Source organism: Cryptomeria japonica, chromosome 9, assembly GCF_030272615.1.
Source record: "Cryptomeria japonica chromosome 9, Sugi_1.0, whole genome shotgun sequence".
NCBI lineage: Eukaryota > Viridiplantae > Streptophyta > Pinopsida > Cupressales > Cupressaceae > Cryptomeria > Cryptomeria japonica.
The window spans coordinates 522,521,774-522,546,088 of record NC_081413.1 but is presented as its reverse complement, the minus strand read 5'-3'; the positions used below and the strand labels follow the sequence as shown (position 1 = coordinate 522,546,088).

Genomic DNA, 24,315 nt, shown 5'->3' with positions numbered 1-24,315 from the left:
AACTCATCGAGTTTATTAAAGTGTCAATTGAAAAAATGATCAACGGGAAGCAGAAAAAGTAGTTCCTAAATTATAGTGAATGGGATAGAAGTATGGAGAAGAATTGGCTCTTGGTCACACCCTCTTAGTTGCCCAAGCCCTTCAATAAGAAAGGCAATAGAAAACACATTAGATGGAAGGCACCACCAGTTGGTTGGTTGAAATTGAATTTCGATGGGGCATGTAGAGGAAATCCGAGGGTTTCTGGATTTGGTGCGGTGGTACATAACAGTGAAGGTAAGTTAATCTTGGGAATTTGTGGGGCCATCGGGGAGGCTACAAATAATGACGCCGAAATTGGTGCCCTCATGGAAGGCCTTAAACTGTGTGTGACTAATAATATGTCCAATTTAATCATAGAAGGGGATTCCTTAATTGTAATACAAGGGATAATAAAAGGTGGCTTTCAGAGTAGGAAACTAAACAAATGGATCCCATGTGTATCTCGACTCCTCAATGATATAGGCTCTTATGAAATCGTTCACACATATAGAGAGGGAAATTGGGTGGCAGACTGTGTTGCCAATATGGGAACTGACATCCCTCATTGTTCTGTCACATTTGATGAAAGTTCTGCCACAAATGCAGTCCGGGATCTAATCAAAGTCGATCACGTTTATTAAGGAACCTCCGACAGACTCATATTTGTTGGCATGCCTTGGTCGACTGATGGGATACTATTGGAATTCGGTTCCTTTTTCAAACTTTGCATCCATAAGGTTCGATGGCGCTTAAGGCATGTGGATCGGAAGTACAGTAGAATTGAAGACACTTCCGACACTGTCAGGTTTGTTGGACTCAAGACAGATTCTCTAATCCTCATTGAGGATGGTGCGGATTTGATGAAGTCTCTAGATTTGGCTGAGTTGTTTCTATTTATGGGATCACTCTCTGCCTGCTTCCATACTCGAACTGCCTCCTCCTGTGAGCGATCCATGCATTAAAATGGCCTATTTTGGTAACATATCATGTGTTAACTGTGAGGAGGATCTGCGTGGACAACTGCAGAACTTGTTCTATACTGTGGATGCTACTTATGATGCCATGGAGGGACTGGTTGGCGTGGTCCTTAACCACCAGAGGCATTGGTGTGATTCGAAGATCTTCGAGGCTACGTTACTTCCGATGGTGGATTTTTTGGAGTCATGCGAAACGATGGTTGGGCTACTTGGAGGTTTTGTTAAACCTTTGGTGGCAGATGAAGTGGCTAATTGCATTCTGAGCTTACCTACCGACCGTAGGCTGAGCATCCTTAAGTTCTACTTCTAGTTGGAACTCTACCTGCCCTCGGATAGCTCGGATGATGGGTCGACAGAGGAGGATGGGGAGGATTCGGATAATGATAGACACAACCGAGCTATGGAGAGATATTTGGTGAAGGAGGTTGAGCGTGAAAGAATGAGGATCTTCAGTGAGAACGCTTGGGAGGTTTTTGTTGTGCAGTAAGGAATGGCAACATGGAACCCTTCCGCAGGGTTACCCGCTCCGATGATTGGTGGTTGTTTGACCAATCAACCAACAATGTCATCAACATTGGTGAATTTACATCTGCTATTTTACAAGCCATGCATGGCAATTATTAGTAGGAAGCTTGGCTTTTGGGTTCTTGTTATGCCATTTTTGTAACGACATTATATATTTTCTCGATATGTACTCCTTTTATAAGTAATATAGGGTGCTATCCCCATACTTGATAACACTTACCCAAAAAAATAAAAAATAAAAAAATATACATGTATGTGTTTGTATATGTACACACACGCGTGCACACACACACACACGTATATATATATATATATATATATATATATATATATATATATATACGCGCGCGCGTGTGTATATATACATGTATATGTATATATATATGTATATGTATGTATATGTATATATATATATGTATATGTATATGTATATGTATATATATATATATGTATATGTATATGTACATGTATATGTATGTATATATATGTATATGTATATATATAGACATATGTATATATATACATAGATACATAGATACACACACACACACACACACACACACACACACACACACACACACACACATATATATATATATATACATGTATGTGTTTGTATATGTACACACATACACACATGCGCGCACACACACACACGTATACATATATAGATATGTGTGTGTATGTGTGCACATGTATGTACATATATTATATGCATATGCATATGTACATATACATATATGCACGCACACACACGCATGCCATTGTCAATGAAGTAATTCTAACGAGCTCTTTCCAACTTCAGAAATCTCATAAGAGTTTAAAATTCAAGAAGTATTTGAGAGGGTAAAGTATTGGTCCATGACTATGATTACACAAAGATTTGTGTTGAGAAAGACAAGCTCTTACTCCCTCGAGCTACTAGCTCTGTCACAACTTCTTTTCTCTAGAAACAATACCAAACCCACAATATATGGAATTTCCTTTTCTTTTTATATTTTGTAACCTGCCAAGACAAAAGGTTTGCTCCTTTTTAAGTCACTGGATTCCAAAAGATCAATAAATTCATTAAATCGAGAAACAATTGTGGCATATGATGCTTGCATCGAGTGCATATTGCACCCTTTCCACTCGATGAGATGGATTGAAATTCAATTTAATGCATAGCTTGATATCAGTCAAATTTGCTTGAAAGCTAAACAATTATTCAAGGAAATTGTTAATGAATCAAGCATAATGGTCGATGATGGCCCAACCATATTAGCTGTAGATATTAAATTATTTCAAAGTATTGAAACATGACATCATTGAATTACTGTCAGGTAACTAATATACGTATATATACAAATTTTACCAATGTACATATTTATATGTATGTGTTTATGTTCCATTACACACAGGTCACATGTGTGTATTATGTAAAATAATATACAAGTAATAGATGAGTATTTACATTGTCTTAAAAACTCATATTTGATTATCTTGATCTAAGACAACATAATATCATGCCAATAAACATAAAACTAATATTAAGTTATTAGTAAGGTGGTGACGATCCTTAACAAGTCAAACTAGACAACACAAGACCCTGACACCAGGAATGTTAATATACCAACACTACTCACTGCGACACTAGGTCAGCTTCAATAAACCCTAGCAGAGACAACTTATCTCAGAGTGGATATGAATTTGGCTTTGATGGCAACTTGACCTCTTCTCATGTTTGTATCCCTCTACCTAATGGTACTCTCCGTCTCCTTCTAAAGGGTGGTGAAATCTCTTGCATTTAGTCAAATACATAGTTGTTATTAGGTCATAATTAAAACCTTATAAAAACATAAATATCAAAGCATTAGATCACATGTTTATTTGAATCAAAATTCATTCATTTCAATGTACTCATCCAACTGATGTGTTCACATAGCTTCACCTACATTCATCTTATCACTATTGTGCAAGAAAGGTAAATTGCAATTGTTTCATGAGAGAGAGGTGTAACAATTTTCAGGTATCTAGGCATTTCATGTAGGGTCAGGTATCTTTCATGATATAAAATATTTCAAGGAAGTGTAGGCTTCGTGGTTGGGTTGAAAAGCACTTTAGTCAAGTTCTCATCTCTCGAGCTAGTGGATGACTATTGGGGTTGATGGCGTTTAGAGATCTATTGACTATATTTTCTCATATCATTTCTTATACATATCTTTTGTATTGTACCTAATATGGTACTTTCTTGGACATAAGGCTTGAGATGCTTTATTTTGTACTATGGTTTATATCATTTTCACATGCTAATACCTGGATTTTACACTATGTTATTGAGATGTATTTGACATTTAATATGAATATTGAGTTATTATCTTTCATTTTTGTATTATTATATTTATGAGCATTTATTATTTGTGAGATAAAGTTTTAGGGGAGAGGGCCTTTACAAAAATCTTGAAGAGGAGATTGATAATGTGATGGGGTCTCTTGAGCTTTATTGTTTAGTGCTTGGTTCAAAGTTAGCTCATTATAACTAAATTTCTCTTGATGAATATGAATCAAGTTTCTCATTGGACATTGAAAGACTAGAAGAAAATTAAACATGGGCATATTCCTCACTACTTAAGCATATCTCTTGGGCTAAGTGTTTCACTTTTTGATATGTGGAACTAGTTTCTAAACAAGATGGAAAATAATATTTGCACTTTGGGAAACAATTTTTTGTCCTTAATTGACGAGATTCAAGTTGTCAATTGCAACGAAAAATGATGAAGGTAAAGGTAGCTTAACTTGTTTGTTGTGGGTCTTGATCTCAATCTCGATTTGAGGCTGAAGGATATGGAGCTAATGGATATGGATCTATAGGATGAATAGATGGTATTGGATATGCTTGAATAAAAGAATCTACAACTGGTTCTCCCTTACCTGCACTATTATATCCTCTACGCCCATTAGTATTTCTTGGTTCATATGCTTATTACTCCTCTTGTTGGATGCCTTCAAAAAAAGGCTATGAAGATTTAATTAAAATCATCCACCAATTTTTATTGTACAATTAGAAAGGTGATGTTAGTTTTAAATCTATTTCTTGGCTTCACTATATCGAACCTAAAGTTCAAAGTGGTTTGAGACTCTTGGATCTGAAAACGCAAAGGGTTTATTTGTTAGCTAAATGGATAATTAGAGATGTTGCTAGTGAAGAGCCATTGAAAAATTGGGTTTGTTATTGGATCATACAAGCTTCTACAAAAAGGAAATGATGATCTATCTAATGGTTAGAAAAAATTTACATTGGCCTCTTTCTTTTATTTAAAAAATTGATTTCCTCTTGTTTTCATATGGAAGATGTGATAGAAGGTTTATAAGTCTAAATTGGAAAAGTTCGTTTGTGCAACATGGTTTCATTTTTGGTCCATCATCTATCTGGTAGAATAAAATGGTCCAATATCAAAGCCAATAATCTTCCTATCTCCTTCTCAAGGCATGCTTAAATATCATATTTTCAATAAAGGGACTCAATAGTTTGGGGATTTATGAGATTTTAATTATCTGGATTGTGTGACTTAGCAAAACATTAAGAATAATTTTTGTCTAAACAATAAGTTTCAAGGTTTTGATATCTTTGTAAAAGCATTGATTCCTACTGACCTTGTTACAAAGCTTTGCATTCCCCTCCAATGTAATGTTTTTAAAGATTGGTGGTGACTGCCTAGGTTTCACCTTGGTTACTTTCCCTTAAAAAAAGTTTATCTTAATTTATTGCCTTCTTTGTCGTCAAGTCCAAGGTTAAATTATAAATGAAAATGTAAGTTTGAAGAAAAGATAAGGAGAATATTGAGTTTTTAATACGAAGATCCAAAGTTGAGGCCAATGCTTAGATCTTGGCTTGGAAAGTCTTACACTTCAAACTACCCATGGGTGACAAGTTGAAATGCATAATGGTTCAACTAGTTAAATATCCTTTTTATCATTGGACTGATAGCTTGAAACATATTTTTTGGACTGCTTGTTGGTTAAAAGGAAATGAAATGTTATTTTTACATTTCTTGTTGCTATTTTTGATTATTTGTTGTGTTGGAGAGAAGTTATTATAGCCTCTGAACCAAAAGAATGTTGTTGTGGATTCTATGAGACATGCCACTTTACTTGATATATGAACAAGTGGAGACCTAATAGTTTTTTCAAAGCATAGTGTTCATCAAGAAGCTAAAATGCTAAAGTTTTACTCTTAAATCATTTTCCAAATTGTTTCCTTATGTTTACAACTGCAAGGGATCCCCAAAGAGAATGCGAAGACCAATAACCACCTTGATAAGATAAATTTCAAATTCTCTATCTCCACGAAAAAAATACTTTGTGCTCTAAAGAATTAAAATGTATATCAAAATGCAGAGGTTAAAACAATGATTTTGTAATAAGATTGTTGCTTTATATTGTAATCCTATAAATTGTAATGCACTTCTTACGTTAATATATATATACACATCTAAATGACCCGAGTCTAAATCTTCTAGAATCTATAAAAAAATTCTATATATTTAAACCCCCCCTCTATATATATATATAGACTAGTGTAGGCATTTTTGTGCCTAGTCATAAAAAAATCTATAGATTTAACCCCCTCTCTATAAATACACTCATGTGTAGCCATTTTTGTGCCAAGTCATATTGATTTTAGTTTACATGGGACAACGTGAGATATTGTTTGCCCTTGCACTTGAGTTGTCGCACGTTAATGGATGATGCGGTATAGCCTCACAGCGTTTGCATAGAATTTGCATAGGCGTTCTGGAATGAAAGGCGGACTGTAGGGGAGGTCTCGGTAATGGAAACGGTGGGATTTGCTGGGAAATGCAAGGGCATGGGCATCTTGACCTTTGCTCGTTGCTTCTCATTCTCTAAGGTAATGCATTCATTTCGTTCTCATCTAGCTTCTGCAACTTCATTTTTCTTGGCTTGAAAAGTGGGTGGTTGCAGGCCCAGCACACATTGGCCGCCATTGCTGATTCCGTGCACATTCCTTCCCCAGCTGTCTCACTTAACTCTTCACCAGACGAACAAGGTATTCTCGCCTCGCTCAAACCGTTGAATGGTTTATATATGTATTTATGCTTGTATAGGAATGAAGCAAAGGTAAACAACACGCCAAGAACAACGGAACAGTTTTGGTCTCACTTAGACCTACGGTCCCGTCAGGGGGGGTCACCTTAAAAAGCTTTCAATGGGTGTTACCGAGAAAATTTTCAAGAGATTATTTAAGCTAGGTGGCCTGATGGATTTCATAAAAGTTGATTAACTTCTGTTGAGAAAGTTTAAGGGGCAAACTATAAAAAGCTGGTGTTTGCATGAGTTACAGAGCAATGAGAGAAGGGTAAACAAGGATAAATTTATCTTAAAAAACTTACCATTTTCTACAGTTCTTTCCATGCTGAACATATAAACTCTTGACTGGCGGGAGAAATTTTCAACTCAATACCCAAGTAGCCACTGAAAATCTGTAGACAAAAAAAAACAGGGCTCTGATTTTGCATGGGTAAATTCCTGTTATCTTGTAGCCATTTTTTTTTGATACCATGAGCCTGTCTCTCCATAAATTTTAAAATGGAAGCAACTTCAATGGAACTGCTTCTTTATGCATGCCTTCCTGTATAAATGATGTAACTTTTTCATTTCACTATAGACACATATACATTTAGCTATTTTAAAGGTTTCAGGCATATCCAAGCTCTGGAGTAAGCCGGGTCTGATCAATTTCTTTGCACAATACCTATAAAATTTTAATCAGAGAGCTAGACATGGAGTTTTAAAGCAAATAGACCAGAATTTCGAGAACCATGGCCATGATGGACATTGCTATCAGTATTTACAATATAACTTAATGGATTTAATTGCCAGAAAGAAGAATCTCTAGAGACAATTATTAGATTTTGACATACAGAGAGCTCTATCCCCTGACAAAAGTTACTTTTTAAGTGTCTCTGCAGCCATATTTAATAATAGTTACAAAAATTTGAATATATTTTGTTACAATCATTGTTTTCCAAGACAGATGAACACCATGAAGCTGAAAAAAGTAAAATTCACTAGGAAAAAGATCGATGCAAGCTTGTGTGGGAGGTAAGTCCTCTTCCCATGTGATGAACATCTTGCAGTGAAGCTGTAGGAATTCCCAGGGGGAGGGGTTGTTTCCAATGTGGGAACTTTTTTGAATTGGAAATTTATCAGAAACACATAAATTTGGAATGCCTGGTTACTTTTCTGGTGACCTTTTCCATTTTGAAAATTACATGAAACATTTACGGATGTTTCATGACAAATATCAAAATGTTTCAGCCTCTTTTCATCAAATTCATGTGTTTTGGGTCCCATACAATGCTCATGTGGCCATGGCTAGTAGAAATTTAATCAAAGACACAAATGAAATAAAAAACATTAAATCGAAAAAAGAACTATTAAGTGAAATTCCCTTGTGGGTTCTCTTTAACTCCCCATTGAATTCTAGGATCAAAATATTTTGATGCAGTTGGCCGGGGAATTCATTAGTACATCATATGTAACCTAAAGTGAGGAATTGTGTACTTATGTCTGAGTATGTATAAATGTCATCTTGATCAAAAAAAATCTGACAATCAATAATTTTTTTTTTCTTCTTCAGGGTTTAGTGTTGTTGTGTAGCTAGGTCAGATCCCTTCTAGGGCCGACCTAGTGCACAAAATGCCAAGTGGCCTGTCGGCCTTGGCATTTGGATATCTCAGTTGTATGAGTCTAATTTGGGGCAGGCCCTATTTGGGCAAACCACTTGTGATTAAGTTAAATGTAACTTGCAACTAAGGGAGACTCATATGTAACTTGTAATATATAGGTCTGATCCTATCCTTGGCGCCAAAAGTATATGACTGACTTGAGGTTTGTTAGGAGGTATTGATTCATATATATGCAAGGTCATGATTGCATCAATAGATATGAATTCAATAACATGAAGGACATGTAGTGTGCTCGGGGGTGACGATAAGAGCTTATTGTCTATGGTTGGGAAGGCAACAGATTTGATGTTTGCCCGTGGTTAACAAGCACTACCATAAAATCAACATGGTATGAGGGTGGGTTCCTTTTATAGAGCCTAACCACTTGAAGGTAGATCTTGTTCTTTTGAGGGAGTTCAATCAAAGTAATTTGCAGACTGAGAAATCTAAGTGCAGGCAAAAGTCGATTACCGAGCCTCTCAACTCAGACGTGAGCATCGCATATGCTCTGTGGCGAGTAATGACCGTTGAGGTGCCAATGATCACCATAGATCTGTCGTTAGTGCTCAATGATAGATTCAGTCCGATGCCTTGGCGTTGAAAGTCGCCAAGCCTAGTATTGAATTGCTGACGGTAAGTGGAGTCGCTATGGACATCTCTGTCCTTTTAACATTCTATGTTTGAATTCTTCATTCGGGGAGGAGAACATGTTGTGGAGGTTTCTCTCCGGCGATCGTAACATTTACTAGCAAATGAAAGTGATGGAGATCGCTCGCTTCAGGACACTCGTGGCTAGAGACATTGACAAGGTGGCAGCAAGCATTTTGAGTATTCAACAAAGCGACGCGAGTTGGTACACGTGCTATCAACTGCTCAGTGTAATGGAAGGTTGAGATCGAGTAACAACATAAATGGCTCTAGTAAAGAGACTCGAACCAGAGTAGGTGAAGAGGGGTGATGAAAAGCCCAAGTGTAAAAAGGTTGCCTTTGTCAAAGGACAAATCAGAGATTGCATTCAAGGAAGGAAGATTGCTTGCATTTTTTTACAGAGGAAGAATCAGCATTCAGAGGGAGTCTGACATATCGTCAGAAGTAACCTTGGACAAGGAGGTCAGAAGATTGATTTCAACTTCAGAGGGAGCTTGACGCTTCAACTTCAGAGGAAGCATGACATTTCAGCTTCAGAGGGAGCTTAACATTTCAGCTTCAGAGGGAGCCACGTCATCATGAAGATTTGGTTAATGCATTTTTCTCTATGATGGAGAAATTTGAAGTGAAAGCCCTTGTTAATGAGTTCTTCTTTGTGAGGGAGAAGTTTGAGGTGCAATCCCTTGTTAATGAGTTCTTCTTTGTGAGGGAGAAGTTTGAGGTGCAATCCCTTGTTAATGAGTTCTTCTCTGTGAGGGAGAAGTTCGAGGTGCAATCCCTTGTTAATGCATTCTTCTCTAGGAGAAGTTTGAGGTGAAAGCCCTCGTTCCACCCTTTGCGAGGAGGCATGGTGGAGATGCATTCTTCTCTGGGAGAAGTCTGAGGTTAAAGCCCTCGTTCCACCCTCTGTGAGTAGGTATGGTGGATCCACTCTCTACGAGTAGGCATGGTGGTAATGCATCCTTCTCTGGAAGAAGGTTGAGGTGAAAGCCCTCTTCCACCCTTTGCGATTAGGCATGGTGAGCCCACCCTTTGCGAGTAGGTATGGTGGGTATCATGGAAGAAATTCCATGATGTGCTTATTCACCCTCTAGGAGTAGCTATGGTGAACGTACTATTCATGGGAGTAGCCATGGTGGTAGTCAAAAGGAATCCTCCCTAGCTAAGAGGGAGTGTTTTTGTGTAGCTAGGTTGGATCCCTTCTAGGGCCGACCTAGTGCACAAAATGCCAAGTGCCCTGTCGGCCTTGGCATTTGGATATCTCAATTGTATGAGTTTAATTTGGGGCAGGCCCTATTTGGGCGAACCACTTGTGTGTAACTTGTGATTAAGTTAAATGTAACTTGCAACTAAGGGAGACTCATATGTAGCTTGTAATATATAGGTCTGACCCTATCCTTGGTGCGAAAAGTATATGGCCGACTTGAGGTCTATTAGGAGGTATTGATTCATATATATGCAAGGTCATGATTGCATCAATAGATATGAATTCAATAACATGAAGGACATGTAGTGTGCTCGGGGGTGATGATAAGAGCTTATTGTCTATGGTTGGGAAGGCAACATATTTGATGTTTGCCTGTGGTTAATGAGCACTACCATAAAATCAACATTTAGCAGCTTGAGATATATTATGAATGTCTTATCTTTTGATGCTACAAGTGCAGAAAGATTGGACATAAAGCCTGGAACTATAAGCAGCCGAAATCTAAGAAGGCATGAAAAAAATGAAGCTGGCAATTTTTGGGCTGAATATCGAAGGAACACTAGGAAAATCAGCTTATAATAAACCTAAGGGGACCTTAAAGTAGCAGCAAAGAGCCTTTAGATGGAAGTCATGGCAAGTTGTTTGCAGAGAAGACAAAAACAAAAGCAGGGGCAAAGGATAAAGGAGGCTTTGACGATGCGTAGATAGAAAATCAAAGTGATTCACCCCTAAATCAAAATATGAATGGGGAGATCATTTGGAACGAGGAAATTTAGGTACGTGGAGGAAGATTTTGGATGAGCAGATTGAGTAGATAATCATAAAAGCTATGCAAGCAGGTCAAAGATATCTAATTGAGGACATCATAGGGCTGAGGAAATGTTAGGAAATCAAGATTGGTTGCTCTCCTCTTACCTTTGAGAGACAGCAATACTCAAATGGATAGCCCATTCGCCAAAAGAAAATCTTAAAGGCAATTGCTAAAATTGTCAGATTACATGCTTTTAGGACCCAACCTAATACAGGCACAGAGAACACTAGATGAATGAAGTTGAAGTCAGCTAATAGTCAAAAGGGAACTCAATTGCCTTATAGAGCGGGCAACAAATAGCATATTCATTTTGGGTTGAAGGGAGAAGCCTTTCTGTAAGATTCCTACAGCTATCCTTCTTAATCAACTCAGATTCCACACTCACAGTAATACTCAGTTAGCAAATAAATGGAATCAGATGATTATGCAAACCAAGTATTTTCTCAAATCACAGTTACAATTTACAGAATTTGCACAGTTTTACCAGTCACAGTAGATCTATTAAACAACCATTCATGAGTCGATCCCTTAAACAAATTGTAGGTTTTAATCCTTTGTCAACATTTTCACAACTTATAGAGATGTGTAGAATAACAATATCTAGTTCACTTGATGAGGCATAAGTGTGCCAATTGTGATCTCCCAATATGCAGGAAAGCTGGTTGTTTGGCATGGATTGTGTGCTTAGATTGGTTCAGTAGTGAACTTGATTACACTTCTGCACTATGGATTCATGGCAGCAGTTCTCTCTCTTCACTTTGACAGAGAATTGTGTCTCAGTTTGTAGGCACACTGTTCGCTGATCTGCAGTGTGCTGTTTGTTGTCCCTCGGAGCTCCCACAACTGAGGTTTTCATCTCAGTTCTGGAAAAATTGTTGCAATTTGCAGAATTCGAAGGCGTGGTGATCATCTAATAGGAATTTGAACTCTCTTAAATACCTGATCTCCAGTTCAACAAACCGACTTGGCCTCCCAAAAAAAATCATATTCTAGCTGGCGCCAAAAAATGAAGTGTCTAGGTTGGCCACAAAAAAAATGTTATATATATATATATATATATATATATATATATTTGCTGGTGTTTAAAAACACTGTTGGGTGCTGCATGAGGGCCTCATGGGGTAAGGGACATGATAGTCCTCCCACCTTATGATTGCTTGTTTGCAAGCAATTTCAAACTTGGATGTTCAAAAATCTCCACATCTTCCCAAGTAGCGTCTTCGAGTGGGATATTCTTCCATTTCACCATATACTCTGGAATTACCTTGTATCTCAGCTTCTTTTCCCTCACATCCATGATTGCCTTTTGCTCCAAAATCATTTTCCCTTCATCATCAAGTGGAGTCATTTCTAAACTAGTAGTGATATGGTGTCCTAGCACCTTCTTGAGGTGGGTTACATGAAAAAATTATGAATCCTGCTGTTTGTTGGTAATTCCAGTTCATAAGCCATCTCTCCAATCCTTTGTGCGATCTTATAAAGCCCATAAATTTTGGGTTTAAGCTTCTCTGCACCACTCCACTTGAGTGTAGATTGTCTATACAGTTGTCACCTTAGGAAAACCAATTCTTCAACTTGGAAAGTTCTTTCTACTCAGTGGCGATCAACGTACATCTTTTGCTGAATTTGGGCCTGCTTCAAGTTCTCTTCTAGTGCATTCAAAATGCCCATACTTTGCTGTACCAAATCCTTGGCCTCAAGAACTCTACTATTCAAAATAATCAAATTTACATATTACAATGTGTCACAACCATATAATAATCTGAAAGGAGACATATCTATCAACATATGGTGAATGGAAATGTGACAGTACTGTCCAAGATGAAGCCACTTCACCCGTGCTGTTTGCTGCCTTGTAACATAATTTATGAGATATCCTTAAAGCAACTTATTCACAGTTTTTGTTTGTTTGTCTATTTGTGGGTGATAGCTCATGCTTGGAGTCAATTCAGTGCCCGTCAAACAAAATAGTTCTTGCCAAAACAAGTTTTTAAAGTCGCTGTCACTGTCACTTACAATGTTCCTTGGGAGTCCACAAAGTTTAATCATCTCTCTAAAGAATAGATCAGCTACTCGTGGAGCCCTATAATTTGAAGATATGGTGTGAAAATGTTATTTAGTGAGTCTATCAACAACCACATAGATACAATCTTTACCTTTCACCCTTGGGAGTCTTGTGATGAAATCCATGGAGATACTCTTTCATTTCTGATTTGGAATGGGTAGGGCCTGTAACAAGGTAGTTGGAAAAACTTGCTCTGTTTTATTTTGTTGACAAGCCAAACATTTCCTAACATGCCTCAACACATCACTTTTGAGCTCCTTCCATGAAAAACGCTCCCTCTGTTGATTATATGTCTTGTAGTATATTTGATGACTAGCAAGTGGTGTCATGACATGCTTTCAAAATTCTCTCCTTCATCTTCAATTCCAATACAAGATACACCCTATCCTTGGAAAGAATGATCTTATGAATCACTTTGTACCTGTAATCTTGTAACTTCCCAGCCAAAATGTCAATAGCAAATGTGGTCTTGGCATATTCAACAATTATAGAAACCTTTCAGTTAGTAGATATATCAATCATAGAATAGAAGTAAGGTTTCCTAGAGAGTACATCAACCACCACATTATTTTTTCCCTTAACATACTCAATGCCAAAATCACAGGCTTGCAACTTACTTACCCATTTTTGCTGTCTATCATTCATATCCTTTTGATTGAGGAATTTCAAGCTTTTAAGATCCATTTTCACTACAAAGTTCCCACAAACCGAGTATAACGTCTACTTGTCATAAATAGAGAAGCTTTCTTCCATCTCCTTGAGTTTCTTACTCTCAAATGCTATGGGGTGTCTATTCTGTATCGAGATTGCTCCAATCCTCTTTTTCAAAGCATCACATTTCAAAACAAAAGAAAGCGAGAAATTTGGAATAGCCAAAATAGGACATGAACTCATTACCTCCTCAACACAACAGTTTTTCCCTTGGTTGTTCTTTCCTATATATTGGGGGGCAAGGGCAACTTGTTTTCAAGATGTATGTATCCATGTTTAAAGATTTCCTTTCTTGGGAGGTGTGTATCCTTGCCCGAGGATCCCCTCTCCTTTGTTTTGAGAGGTGTGAATCCTTGTTTAAGGATCTTCTCTCTTATTTCAGAAAGTGTAAATCCCTGAGGAGGATCCCTTCCCTTTGTTTGGAGGTGTGTATCTTTGCTGAAATCCCCTCTTGTTTTTGTCGAAGGTGTGTATCTATGCTAAAGGGCTCTAAGAGAAAGCTTCTTTCTTTGTCAAACTGGTCAATGGGGCTGCAAGCTGTGAAAACCCCTTCACAAACTTCCTATAGTAGGTGCAAAGACTCACAAATCCCCACAAATGTGACAAATTCCTTTGTTTAGGTTAATCATGTATTGGATTCATTTTTTTGTCATCCACACTAACCCCTTGAGCACTAATCCTAAATCCCAAATATAGTATTTTTGTCAAACCAAACTCACATTTGGATGCCTTGGCATAGAATGAATGTTGCTCAAGAATGCCAAGCACCTCATCTATGTGCCTCAAGTAATCCTCCCATGCTTAACTGAAAATCAAGATGTTTCCATTGAAGATCAACACAAATTTCCTCAATTGCAAAATAAATACTTGATTCATGCATGTTTGAAAGGTTGTGGGTACATTGGTCAACTTGTTAGAAATATTGTTGTCATTGATGTCAAAGGAGTATCACTGCCATCATTTTACTGCTATCAAAGGAGAATCAGTATGCTAAGGAAAATGAAACAGAAATAAGGGAAGTATTAATTGTATTTTAAAGATAAATTTTTGTACTTAATGGGCTGGCCAACCCCAGTCATTTGTGGTGCCCAAATGTGAGACAAATCGTCCACATTAAATAAATTTATAATTATTTTTGGGGGTCTTAATGTGCTGGCTGATAATGCATGGAGCGTTCCCCCTTTTTGGCGAATTTAAAAATTAAAATCATTATCATTTCTAGGGGGTTGACCACTTTGAGGAATCACCTCCCTTGATATAGATGCCTCCTTTGGAAGGATCACCCCTCTTGGGTGAAGAGGCATGAGGAGGGTATAAAAGGAGTTGTGTGGGGGGGTCAATAAGGTAAGCAATTAAAACTATATAATTCCTATATTTTAGCAGATTTTTGAAGAAGATAATACATAGGAAGAAGTTGTGAGCAGATTTTTTGAAGGAAACTCATATGTCTTCATTCATTGAAGATGCTATATTGAAGAAGGTGAAATTTTGTTCATTTAGAGGTTGGTGCCTCTCAATTAAAAGAGATTGGTGTCTCTTGCTAAATTGGTGCTTAGTGGTGGGGATTGGTGTCTCTAGTGGGTTGGTGCTTATGGAGATTTGTAAAGAGAATTTTATTGCTGGCTAGATTTGGATGTAGATCCAAATAGTCTTTTCTTCGTGGTTTTCTTTCGAAATGGTTTCCATGTAAACCTTGTGTCTCTTAGTTGGTAGATCTTGTGTGATTGTTATTTTCATGGTTGTTGGGTTTTAAATAAGTAAGGTTAACTTATACTGATTCACCCCCCCCCTCTCATTAAAAGTGTGTGTGCTTATTAATTGGTATCATAGCGGGTTCCTTCAAGAATAGTCTAACTCCTAGAAGGTAGATCTCAAAAGCACACATGGCAAGTCAAGAAGGCTTTTCTTCAAATAGAGCCCCATTGTTCGATAGAACAAACTATGCATTTCAGAGTATAAGGATGCAAACTTATCTAATGGCTCTTGGCTTTGATATTTGGAAGTTAGTTTTGAATGGTTATGTAGCTCCATCAACTCCACCAACAGATCTTGTTGGAAAGATGGCAAGTGAAACAATGCAAAGGCCATGAATGCTATTTTGCGTGTTTATTTGAATCGAAGTTTGTTAAAGTAATGCATTGTGATTCGACGAAAGAAATTTGGGACAAACTTAAGCATTTATGAGGGCAACAACAAAGTTAAGAAGGTTAAGCTTTAAACTCATAGAAGACAATTAGAAAGCTTGAAAATGAAAGATGAAGAAAATATTGCAGCCAATCTCCATCATGTGGATGAAATCATCAACACCATCTGAAGACTAGGTGAAAAGATTGAGATCCCGTGATCGTGCAAAAGGTGCTAAGGTCTCTCCCTTTAAGATTTGATGTAAAAGTTTTCACTAGTAAAAAAATGAAGGATCTTGATAAATTAACAATGGATGACCTGTGTTGGATCTTGTTGATGTGTGTTTTATGCACATAACATTCAGAATAAAATACCAAAGTACTTTACCCTCTCTTGAACAAAATCACCTCAGATGCCAAGGATAAGATTAACTAAAATGATTCCAAGGTTTCTACAGTCAAGTCTTGACAAATGGGTAACTCAATGGTTGATGTGAATTGCTGTTTTCACTTGGGGACTTACACAATTGTTCGAATTAACTTCATTTATCATGAATATGGAATGGGTGTGCTGATAACTTAGGATTTGGCAATGTAGTTCTGGACTTAATTCTAACAAGACTTACTAAAAAATGTCAAAAGGGAATAGGGTTCAGGAAATCTATTCTAAGCCTAGGAATGTGGGAAATGATGAACAAATTTAGCGGAATCAAACTAGGCAAGGTCTCACCATCAAGTCAAACAAATCTTGACACGAGCTTAGTGCAATCATCTAAGGGGTATCTCATAGATCTTCAAATTATTACCATCAAGCATTGAAACCATCCAAGTTGATGCATAACAATGGATACGTAATAATCAAAGTTAAGTTTGCATAAATTTCCAGATGACCACGCACGACACACTTACAATCAACAAGAGGCTAGTGGTATGAATTAATATATTCTACACAAATACATTCAACAATTCTTTCATTCAATCTAACAAACATGAAAGCAAATTCTAATCTAAAATTCTAATCTAACTTGGAGGAATTGAGAACCTTGAATGCAAAACAACACTTGAAAAAACAAAATCACCATCGAGTCGAACAATGATTCATATTCAAAAGCTGCAGCATATACCAACAATTCTACAAAAATTCTCTTACAAATGAGAGGCAATGAGGTATATATAGTCTCATACAAAATGGATGGCCAAGATTAAAACAAAATCAAGGGCCAAGATCATGCCAACAAAACCCTAGAGTTGCCCTAATTAGGGTTTACATGAAAATGGAGCCACCAACATATAGCCCAATAGAAAGACACCTAGTCATCAAATAAGGAATCTTCTAGAAGATTCCGCCTTGCATCTCTCTCCTAGCATACTCCAAGAATCTAGCCAATACAAAATCTAACTTCTCCATGGAAATGCTGGGTAGGGTATCCTGTTGTAAATCAATCACGTCCAACGCATGCGAGCAAGCATCCAAGGTGTTCTCCCAATCTGGCATAAGCTTTTGCAAATTATGAACATGAATCAACAAAGAGACCAAATCATCTATCTGACTCTTCTTCAAAGAGTCCAATTGATTGAAATACATGAATTTCATTTTGTCTCTTAATTCAGCTAAGTGTAAACCACTGGCTTCACTAACATCAACTCCCAATAACTCCTCAATTGAGGCAAGGATCTTCGACTGAATATCATGAATTGATCCTTCTATCTCTGCACAACTTATGTGTGCGCTCTCATAAGTTAATTTCTTCATGGCTAATGAACAATACCAGCCATGGAAATCATATCTATCTCCATTGTGCACAACGTTCTCCCTGATCAATGTGGACTTAGGAATCTTTTTCAAAGCTCTGAGGTGCGAAATAGTTTTCTCCTGAATAGGTCGAAATTCCTCGCAAACTCCCTCCAAATATTGTATTTTGAATATAAGCCCTATTGTCTTGTCAAATGCTTGGACAAATTGAGTAACGAAATCATCCGCCTATCTCTTTGTATTTTCAATCCATTTCTCCACCTCCGAGAGTATATCTCTCACTGCCTCATAATGTGAATGTAGTCCACGATCAATTGCAATAGGGGAAATAAGGGTGGGATTCTCACGCCTTATCCTTGCAATATATTCTCTAAGTTTGATATTCTCTTCTTCGTGCTTCTCGCTTTTCTCTATTACCCTATCCAATCTTGCACTAATTGCCTTAAGGGTGTCACCAACCTCCTGAAATTCCTGCTCTTTTGTAGTACGACCAAGGGCAACTGAAGTAATTTGGAAATCCATAGGAGTAGCAATGCCCGACGTCACATCTCCAATAGGAACAACTACCTGCGCAATCCGCATTCCTGTCTCATCTCTAGCTATGTGTGACAAAATCTCAGCTTTCTTAGGTTCTTTCTCCGTATTGCTTCTAGCTAAGTAGTTATCAATGTCATCAATAGGCTGTGCCTCTATCATTTTCTTACTTTTCTCCATACTTCTCATCAGCCAATCAGGAATAGCGGCCATCTCCATACCATCATTGAGACATATCTCTCGATCAAGCTCTCTCAATGCCAAGATAACATCATCATCATCATCATCATCATCAGGATTATCCTTGGTCAAACCGTATACATTATTTCCCAAACTAACCTCCAAAAGGATAGTAGGGGATCTCGACTGATCATCATCCTCATTAGGTGGAGTAGATGTCGCTGTGGCATGTAAATCCTGAATAGTTTCTGGTAATATCACTGTGTTGGAACATTGCTCAGTCTCTTTGTTCTGTTCTGGCACTTCAACTTCCTTGATTGATGAGACATTGAGGGCGGTGAAGGAATGATAGTCTTTTGCTTCTTCTTCTTAACCTCCTCAATCTTCTTCCCTCTAGCCTTGACTTCTCCTGGTGTGTTCTTCCTTCTCTTGGGAGCTTGACTCTCCTCATCCGCATGAATCCTGATATCACCGATAGTCCTCTGCTCATCTCTGGAAGAGGATTCCTCCGATTTCATCTTTTCATAAGTGAAGGTAACACCCATGTCAACTAACTTGTTCATTTGATGGTCTACCCATCCTTGGGAGAAATTCAAGACTTCTCTAATCAACACATTCAAATTTGCCACTTCTTGTTCTGACCAATTAGGCAATAGAATCGCCCTCTTCATTTCATTCTCATATTGTGGATGCGTATGATCCTTGTCATCTAATACTTGATCAGGAATAAGAAAATGTCCACATTTCCTCATGAAATCCACTGACATTTTGGACCACATTCTTCTTTTCACTCCTTGCTCGTTCATCAGGTTGGCCCAATAATCTTCTATGTCTACCTTGTGGATGAACTTATCTCCCCTGATCCTTCCAACTTTCGTATTCGGATCAAACCTTTCTCTTTTCTTATATGTTGCAAATCGATAGAATGCAAGCTCTTCAACTGCTGTGCTAGTTTCTGCGGCGGATTGACAAACCTCCAATGTCTTCCCTACGGAAATAGGAATTGACATGCCCGTTCTATGCTTTTCCTTTTGGATAGAATCATATTCCAGAAATTGTCTCACCACTTCCAACAAGATCATTCTGTCAGAAGGATACCTAGGAAGCTTGTAAGGTTCGGATTGAAATCCATGAATCCTTAGGTATGTGAAAGTGGGAAACTGAATGTACCATGATCCATATTTCTCTACCATGATCCATGATCCTTAGGTTTCTGTTGCCTCCTTGGACAACATCTTGTGGATCCCGCCTTGCAACATTCGCGTTATGTACATAGCGAATGCATCGTTCACTCTCTCCTTATAGTCTTCTATTTGATGCATGTTCAACTGTGGATAGCACTCATAACTCCTGAATTGTCCTTGTCCATTCTTAACTTCACCTCTGCATATCAATCCTTTGTAGGTAACAAATCGTGCAAGCAGGTACACCAAATAGGAAGTCATGGCGAATGACTTGGACCGCTCCACGTTTCTCAGCTGAAAATCTAGATTGTCACTTGTGATTTTAGACCAATTAATGAACGTTCCTTTCAGACAATCCTGGATGAAATAGAACATCCATCCATCGTATATTGCACTACTAGATCCCCGTCATTCGGTTAAGCAAGAATACAAAATCACTATATTCATCTTTGAAATCTGTGCACATGAGTGTCTTGGGAGCCTTGGAATGATGAGTCCTAGGCTCGATTATCCACTCCTTGTTTACTACAGTCTTGCACACATCCATCTTCTTCTTCTATCCATCTTCATATTCATCCTTGGTTATATCTTTCATGTCTATTCCACGTGGAATCCCAAACATCTCAGCAATAGCATCCTCAACAAGGTAGGCAATGATGACACCCTTAGGAGTCTTGATCATTCGGGAGCGAGGATCATAGCATCGTACGCACTCCAGGATAAGCTCACTACACTGTATGGATTGCGGAAATCCGGCGGCTTGATAAATACCACTCTTCATAATGTTCACATAAGCTGGGGAAGGAATCTGGCTTCCAATTCGGAGCATCCGTTGTTGCATCTGGCTGATGTTCAAGAAATGCATGTTCGTGTCTGTAATCTTCTTCCATCCGGATGACATCTTGGATTCTGGATAGAATCCCGTCTCAACTATCTTCTGTTGTTCCCTCCGTATGCTAATTCTCGACTTCGACATTGCACTTGTACGAAGCTAGAAGTTAGAACTTCGGAAAATCAATCCTAGTAAGCTATTTTCAGAATTAGGAAAGTTCTGATTTTTTAAAATGTAGACAAATTTGGGTATGGAAGTCAATAATTTTATCCATATTTAAAATGAATTCTGAAAATAGAACGTAAATACATAAAATTAGGGTACAAGACCCTCATGAAAGCTCGTAAAATTAATCATTTTCAGACTTAAGAAAGTCTGAAGACACCTCCTTACACTTAGTAAATTTACCAAAAATAGAGCGCAAAGGAGTGTACTGGATCAAGAAATGACTAAGGAAAGGTGTGAAAGGTAGTGTTTTCACACAAAAGATGTCTAAGGACACCCTTCTGAGGTCAACAATGGCTGCCAAAAGTTTGAAGACAACCTGCAACTGTGTAAATTAGTCCTTAAAATCATGTTGCAATCGCGTGTTATGCAAAATCTATGATGAAAATCAATTTCTCAAGGCAAACATGGGTAAATCTGAGCATGTATGTAGAGCTGGAAATGAAAATTAACTCTGAAGACAAGTCTGAAAATGGAGTTTTCAGACTTACCAGCACCCTTAGGAATGAAGATAAACTCAAAAAATCGCCTAGGTTGACAAGTGGTTGGAAATGATGATTTTCTGAGTACAGCCCCTTATCAATGGAGTTTCAGACCTGTAACAACATGTAAATGGTCTGAAAATGCACACAAAAGTCCACAAAATCGTCCAAGTTGGAAGTAGCTGGGCAATGAAGAATGAAATTTGAAAATTGATTACCAGCCAACAATGGCGGTCACATAATTTTGAAAAATGGTGCAAATCAGGTCTGAGAACAATTATCAGCAAGTTTCCAACAATGGTGCCACCACCTAAAGAGACTCAATTGCCAAAATGGAGGTAAAATCCTCCCAAAACAAAAATCGCCCAACTCCAAAAATGGCGCTACATTCCCAAAATCGCCAAAGTCTGAAAATGATGCTTCAAACACATTCAAATGGAAAAATGAACAATAAAACCAATCTTCATCCCAATGTGTCAACTTGACACTGCGCCAAAATTTGCTAGTTGGAGGAAAAAAATCGCCTAAGGATGAACACACCTGGCAAATATAATGATATTATATTGCTGGCCTCCCCTTTTAAACTTGCTTTTGCCTTGAACTTTCACCACACAAGCAATGTGGGATAAAATACTTGTACTTATACTTGCCTGGGGAAAATCCATTTGCTTCTAGACGATGAAAATCATTAAATGCTCATTGCAAATCATTTATTAATTGTTTTTATTTTTAAAATAATTGTCAACGTTATGAAAAACAATTAAATTTGGGTCACATTCATTAAAAACAATTAAAGTTTCATCCAAAATTGGACCCATGGGGAAAATCGATCCCTATTTGGATTAAAAATCCAAATAAAAATAGTTAAAAATTTTCAAAAATGCACATTGGGGAAATTCAACCCCTGTTTGGATAAAAATCGGGACAAAAATTCATCATAAAGTGCACAAAATTTGCCTTCAAGGGAAAACCGATCCATGTTTGTAGTCAAAATCATCACTCTTGGCCAAAAAATACCTTTGGGGGAAAATCCATGTCCAGTTTGGATTTTGAGTGGGTCACTAAGTCAGATCATGTGGGGAAAAGCACTTCTAGTCCGAAATTTTGACCTTTTAACCCTTAGAATATGGATTTTCATCCAGAATATGATGATTTTTCCACTCAAAACCACTAGGAAACTTCAAAACTCAATAAAACTCATCTGGACTTGGGCAAATTCACCAAAATTTTGAGCGAAACATAAGGAAATCTATCGGGATAAAGTGCAAAATCAACTTGAATAACTTCCTAGGAGCGAGAAAACAACTCCTAAAGGTCCTAAAACACCTTAGCACTTAAAAATCACCGATGTGGATATTCAAAAACACGTTAACGCTCAAAAGGTTTACACTCAGACAAAATTAGGATCATTTAAAGTCTCAACTTTACGTGCTTGATCCTATAACTTCAAAAACCCTAAATGACAATTAGGCATGATAAAAAATCCGAGACTCGGGCACGGGAACTCAAAATTGCCCACTATGCTGCCAAAACCCTAAACTAACCAACGCGGAAAGCAGGAAAGAGGGGGTCCCCGTTTGCAATGGGGCGATGTGTGAAAAGGTTACAACAAATCCTCACGGCATATGAAATGAGGATGGCAAAGGAGAAGTCATCAAAGCGAGGAGCAACCTTCAAAGCTTCAAAGATGTAGAATAAAGAGCACAAATCAAGCGATAGCTCCAATGATGAATTGGATTCAAAGGAAGTCCATTTTGTGAGAAATCTCAAGAAAGGATCCAACAAATACAAAGGTAATTTACCCTTAAAATGTTTTAATTGTAGTAAAATAGGTCATTTTGTTGCTAAGTGTCCATAGGTCAAAAGTGAAAGTAGTGATGATGAAGAAGATCAAAACATTAAGAAAGGAAGCAAATGTCATAAATACAAAATGAGCTACAAACAAGGTAAACAAGGAAAGAACTTCTATAAGCACAAGAAAATTCTCTATTCCAATCAAAGTATCTCTGACAATGATAGAGAAGAAACTCTCTTCATGGCAATAGAAGCAAAGATTGATGCCTTGGAAGATGAAGACAAAAGAAAAGAGAAGATGGATTCAAAAGAGGAAGGAATTGTTGAAATGGATGGGGAAGTGGAGCTTGAAGAACTCATTTGTGCCTTAAGCGATATCAAGAAGTTTAAGAAAAAGAATCTTCAGTAGAAAAGACTATCCTTATCCTACAGGTTCAACATGAAGATGCAAAAAGGATAGAAGAGGAAGTGAGAATTCAACCAAAGACAAAGGAAGAAGATTATGAAAATATAGAATATGAAATCGTTTCCTTGTGAAAAGAACTAGATAAAGCAACTGCCTAGTTGAAGAGAAGCATGAAGTTTGGAAAAAAGGACCAAAATACTAGATGATATTATCAATGCCCAAAGGTCACCATTCATTATGATTGGTCTTGGCTTCGAAGAAAATCAAAAGATTACCAAAGAAGATTCAAATTTGAGGTTGTAGAATTACCAAAGAAGACAAATGAAGAAAAGCCTAAAGGCTATGCTGATGCACCTAAGAGCTCCATCAATAGTGATAGCAACAAGAAGAAAGAAAGTGATATCCCGCTAAAAAGCAACATCCCTCACAAGGAAAACAAGGACAAATTCAGAAGATCATTCTCTCCAAGGCAGTCTCATATAACCAAGCTCCAAGACTCTTTCTTTGGTTATTGCTTATTTTGCAATCAATTTGGCCATAAAGCAATGTATTGTAGGGTATGTACAAGAAATGATTTTGGGTTCTTAAAAAGAAACTACAATTCTTTTGCTCCCTTAATGGATTTCAACATTATGTGCTATAAGTACAAGTATGGTCATACAACACATTCTTGCAAAAGTGGTTTTGTGCAATCTCCTAGATAAATCAAGGAGGATAATCTTGGCAAGCAAAAAGAAGAAAGTACAAAAGTTGAAAAGAAAGCAAGGCCAAGAAAAACAAAAGAAGGAAAATTCAATGCTTGTGCAAACAACCTTCCATGCCTAAATGATGGAGACCAATGGCATATTGATAGTGGATGCTCAAAGCCATATGATAGGGTACAAGAGCAAATTTTTCTCTTTGAAGGAAGGGAACGGAGGTATGGTAAAATTTGGAGACAATGCTACAAGGATAACTAGAAAATGTATCTTAGTCTTCACAATGGGAAGACAGACAAAAAACATCTTGTATGTTGAAGGCTTGAAGCATAATCTTCTCAGTGTGAGTCAAATGTGTGATCAAGGACACACACTTACTTTTCATGCTCAAGGTTGTGAGATAAGGAAGGC

The 24,315-nt window shown here is 37.6% G+C and overlaps 1 protein-coding gene across 4 annotated transcripts in view; it reads left to right on the top strand.

The window, feature by feature from the left end:
- Nucleotides 1-6,146: 6,146 nt before the first annotated feature.
- The window catches only part of LOC131077029 (uncharacterized), a 116,790-nt gene continuing 98,621 nt past the window's right edge, over nucleotides 6,147-24,315 (top strand). Inside the window, exons 1-2 of one of the 4 annotated variants that reach the window (XM_058014387.2) lie at nucleotides 6,147-6,411; nucleotides 6,486-6,570. In XM_058014387.2, the coding sequence (XP_057870370.2) occupies nucleotides 6,334-6,411; nucleotides 6,486-6,570 (163 nt within the window). In that variant the 5' untranslated portion in view covers nucleotides 6,147-6,333. The remainder of the gene's footprint in view (nucleotides 6,412-6,485; nucleotides 6,571-24,315) is intronic. The other 3 variants (XM_058014388.2, XR_009113517.2, XM_058014385.2) reach the window with 3 other exon arrangements.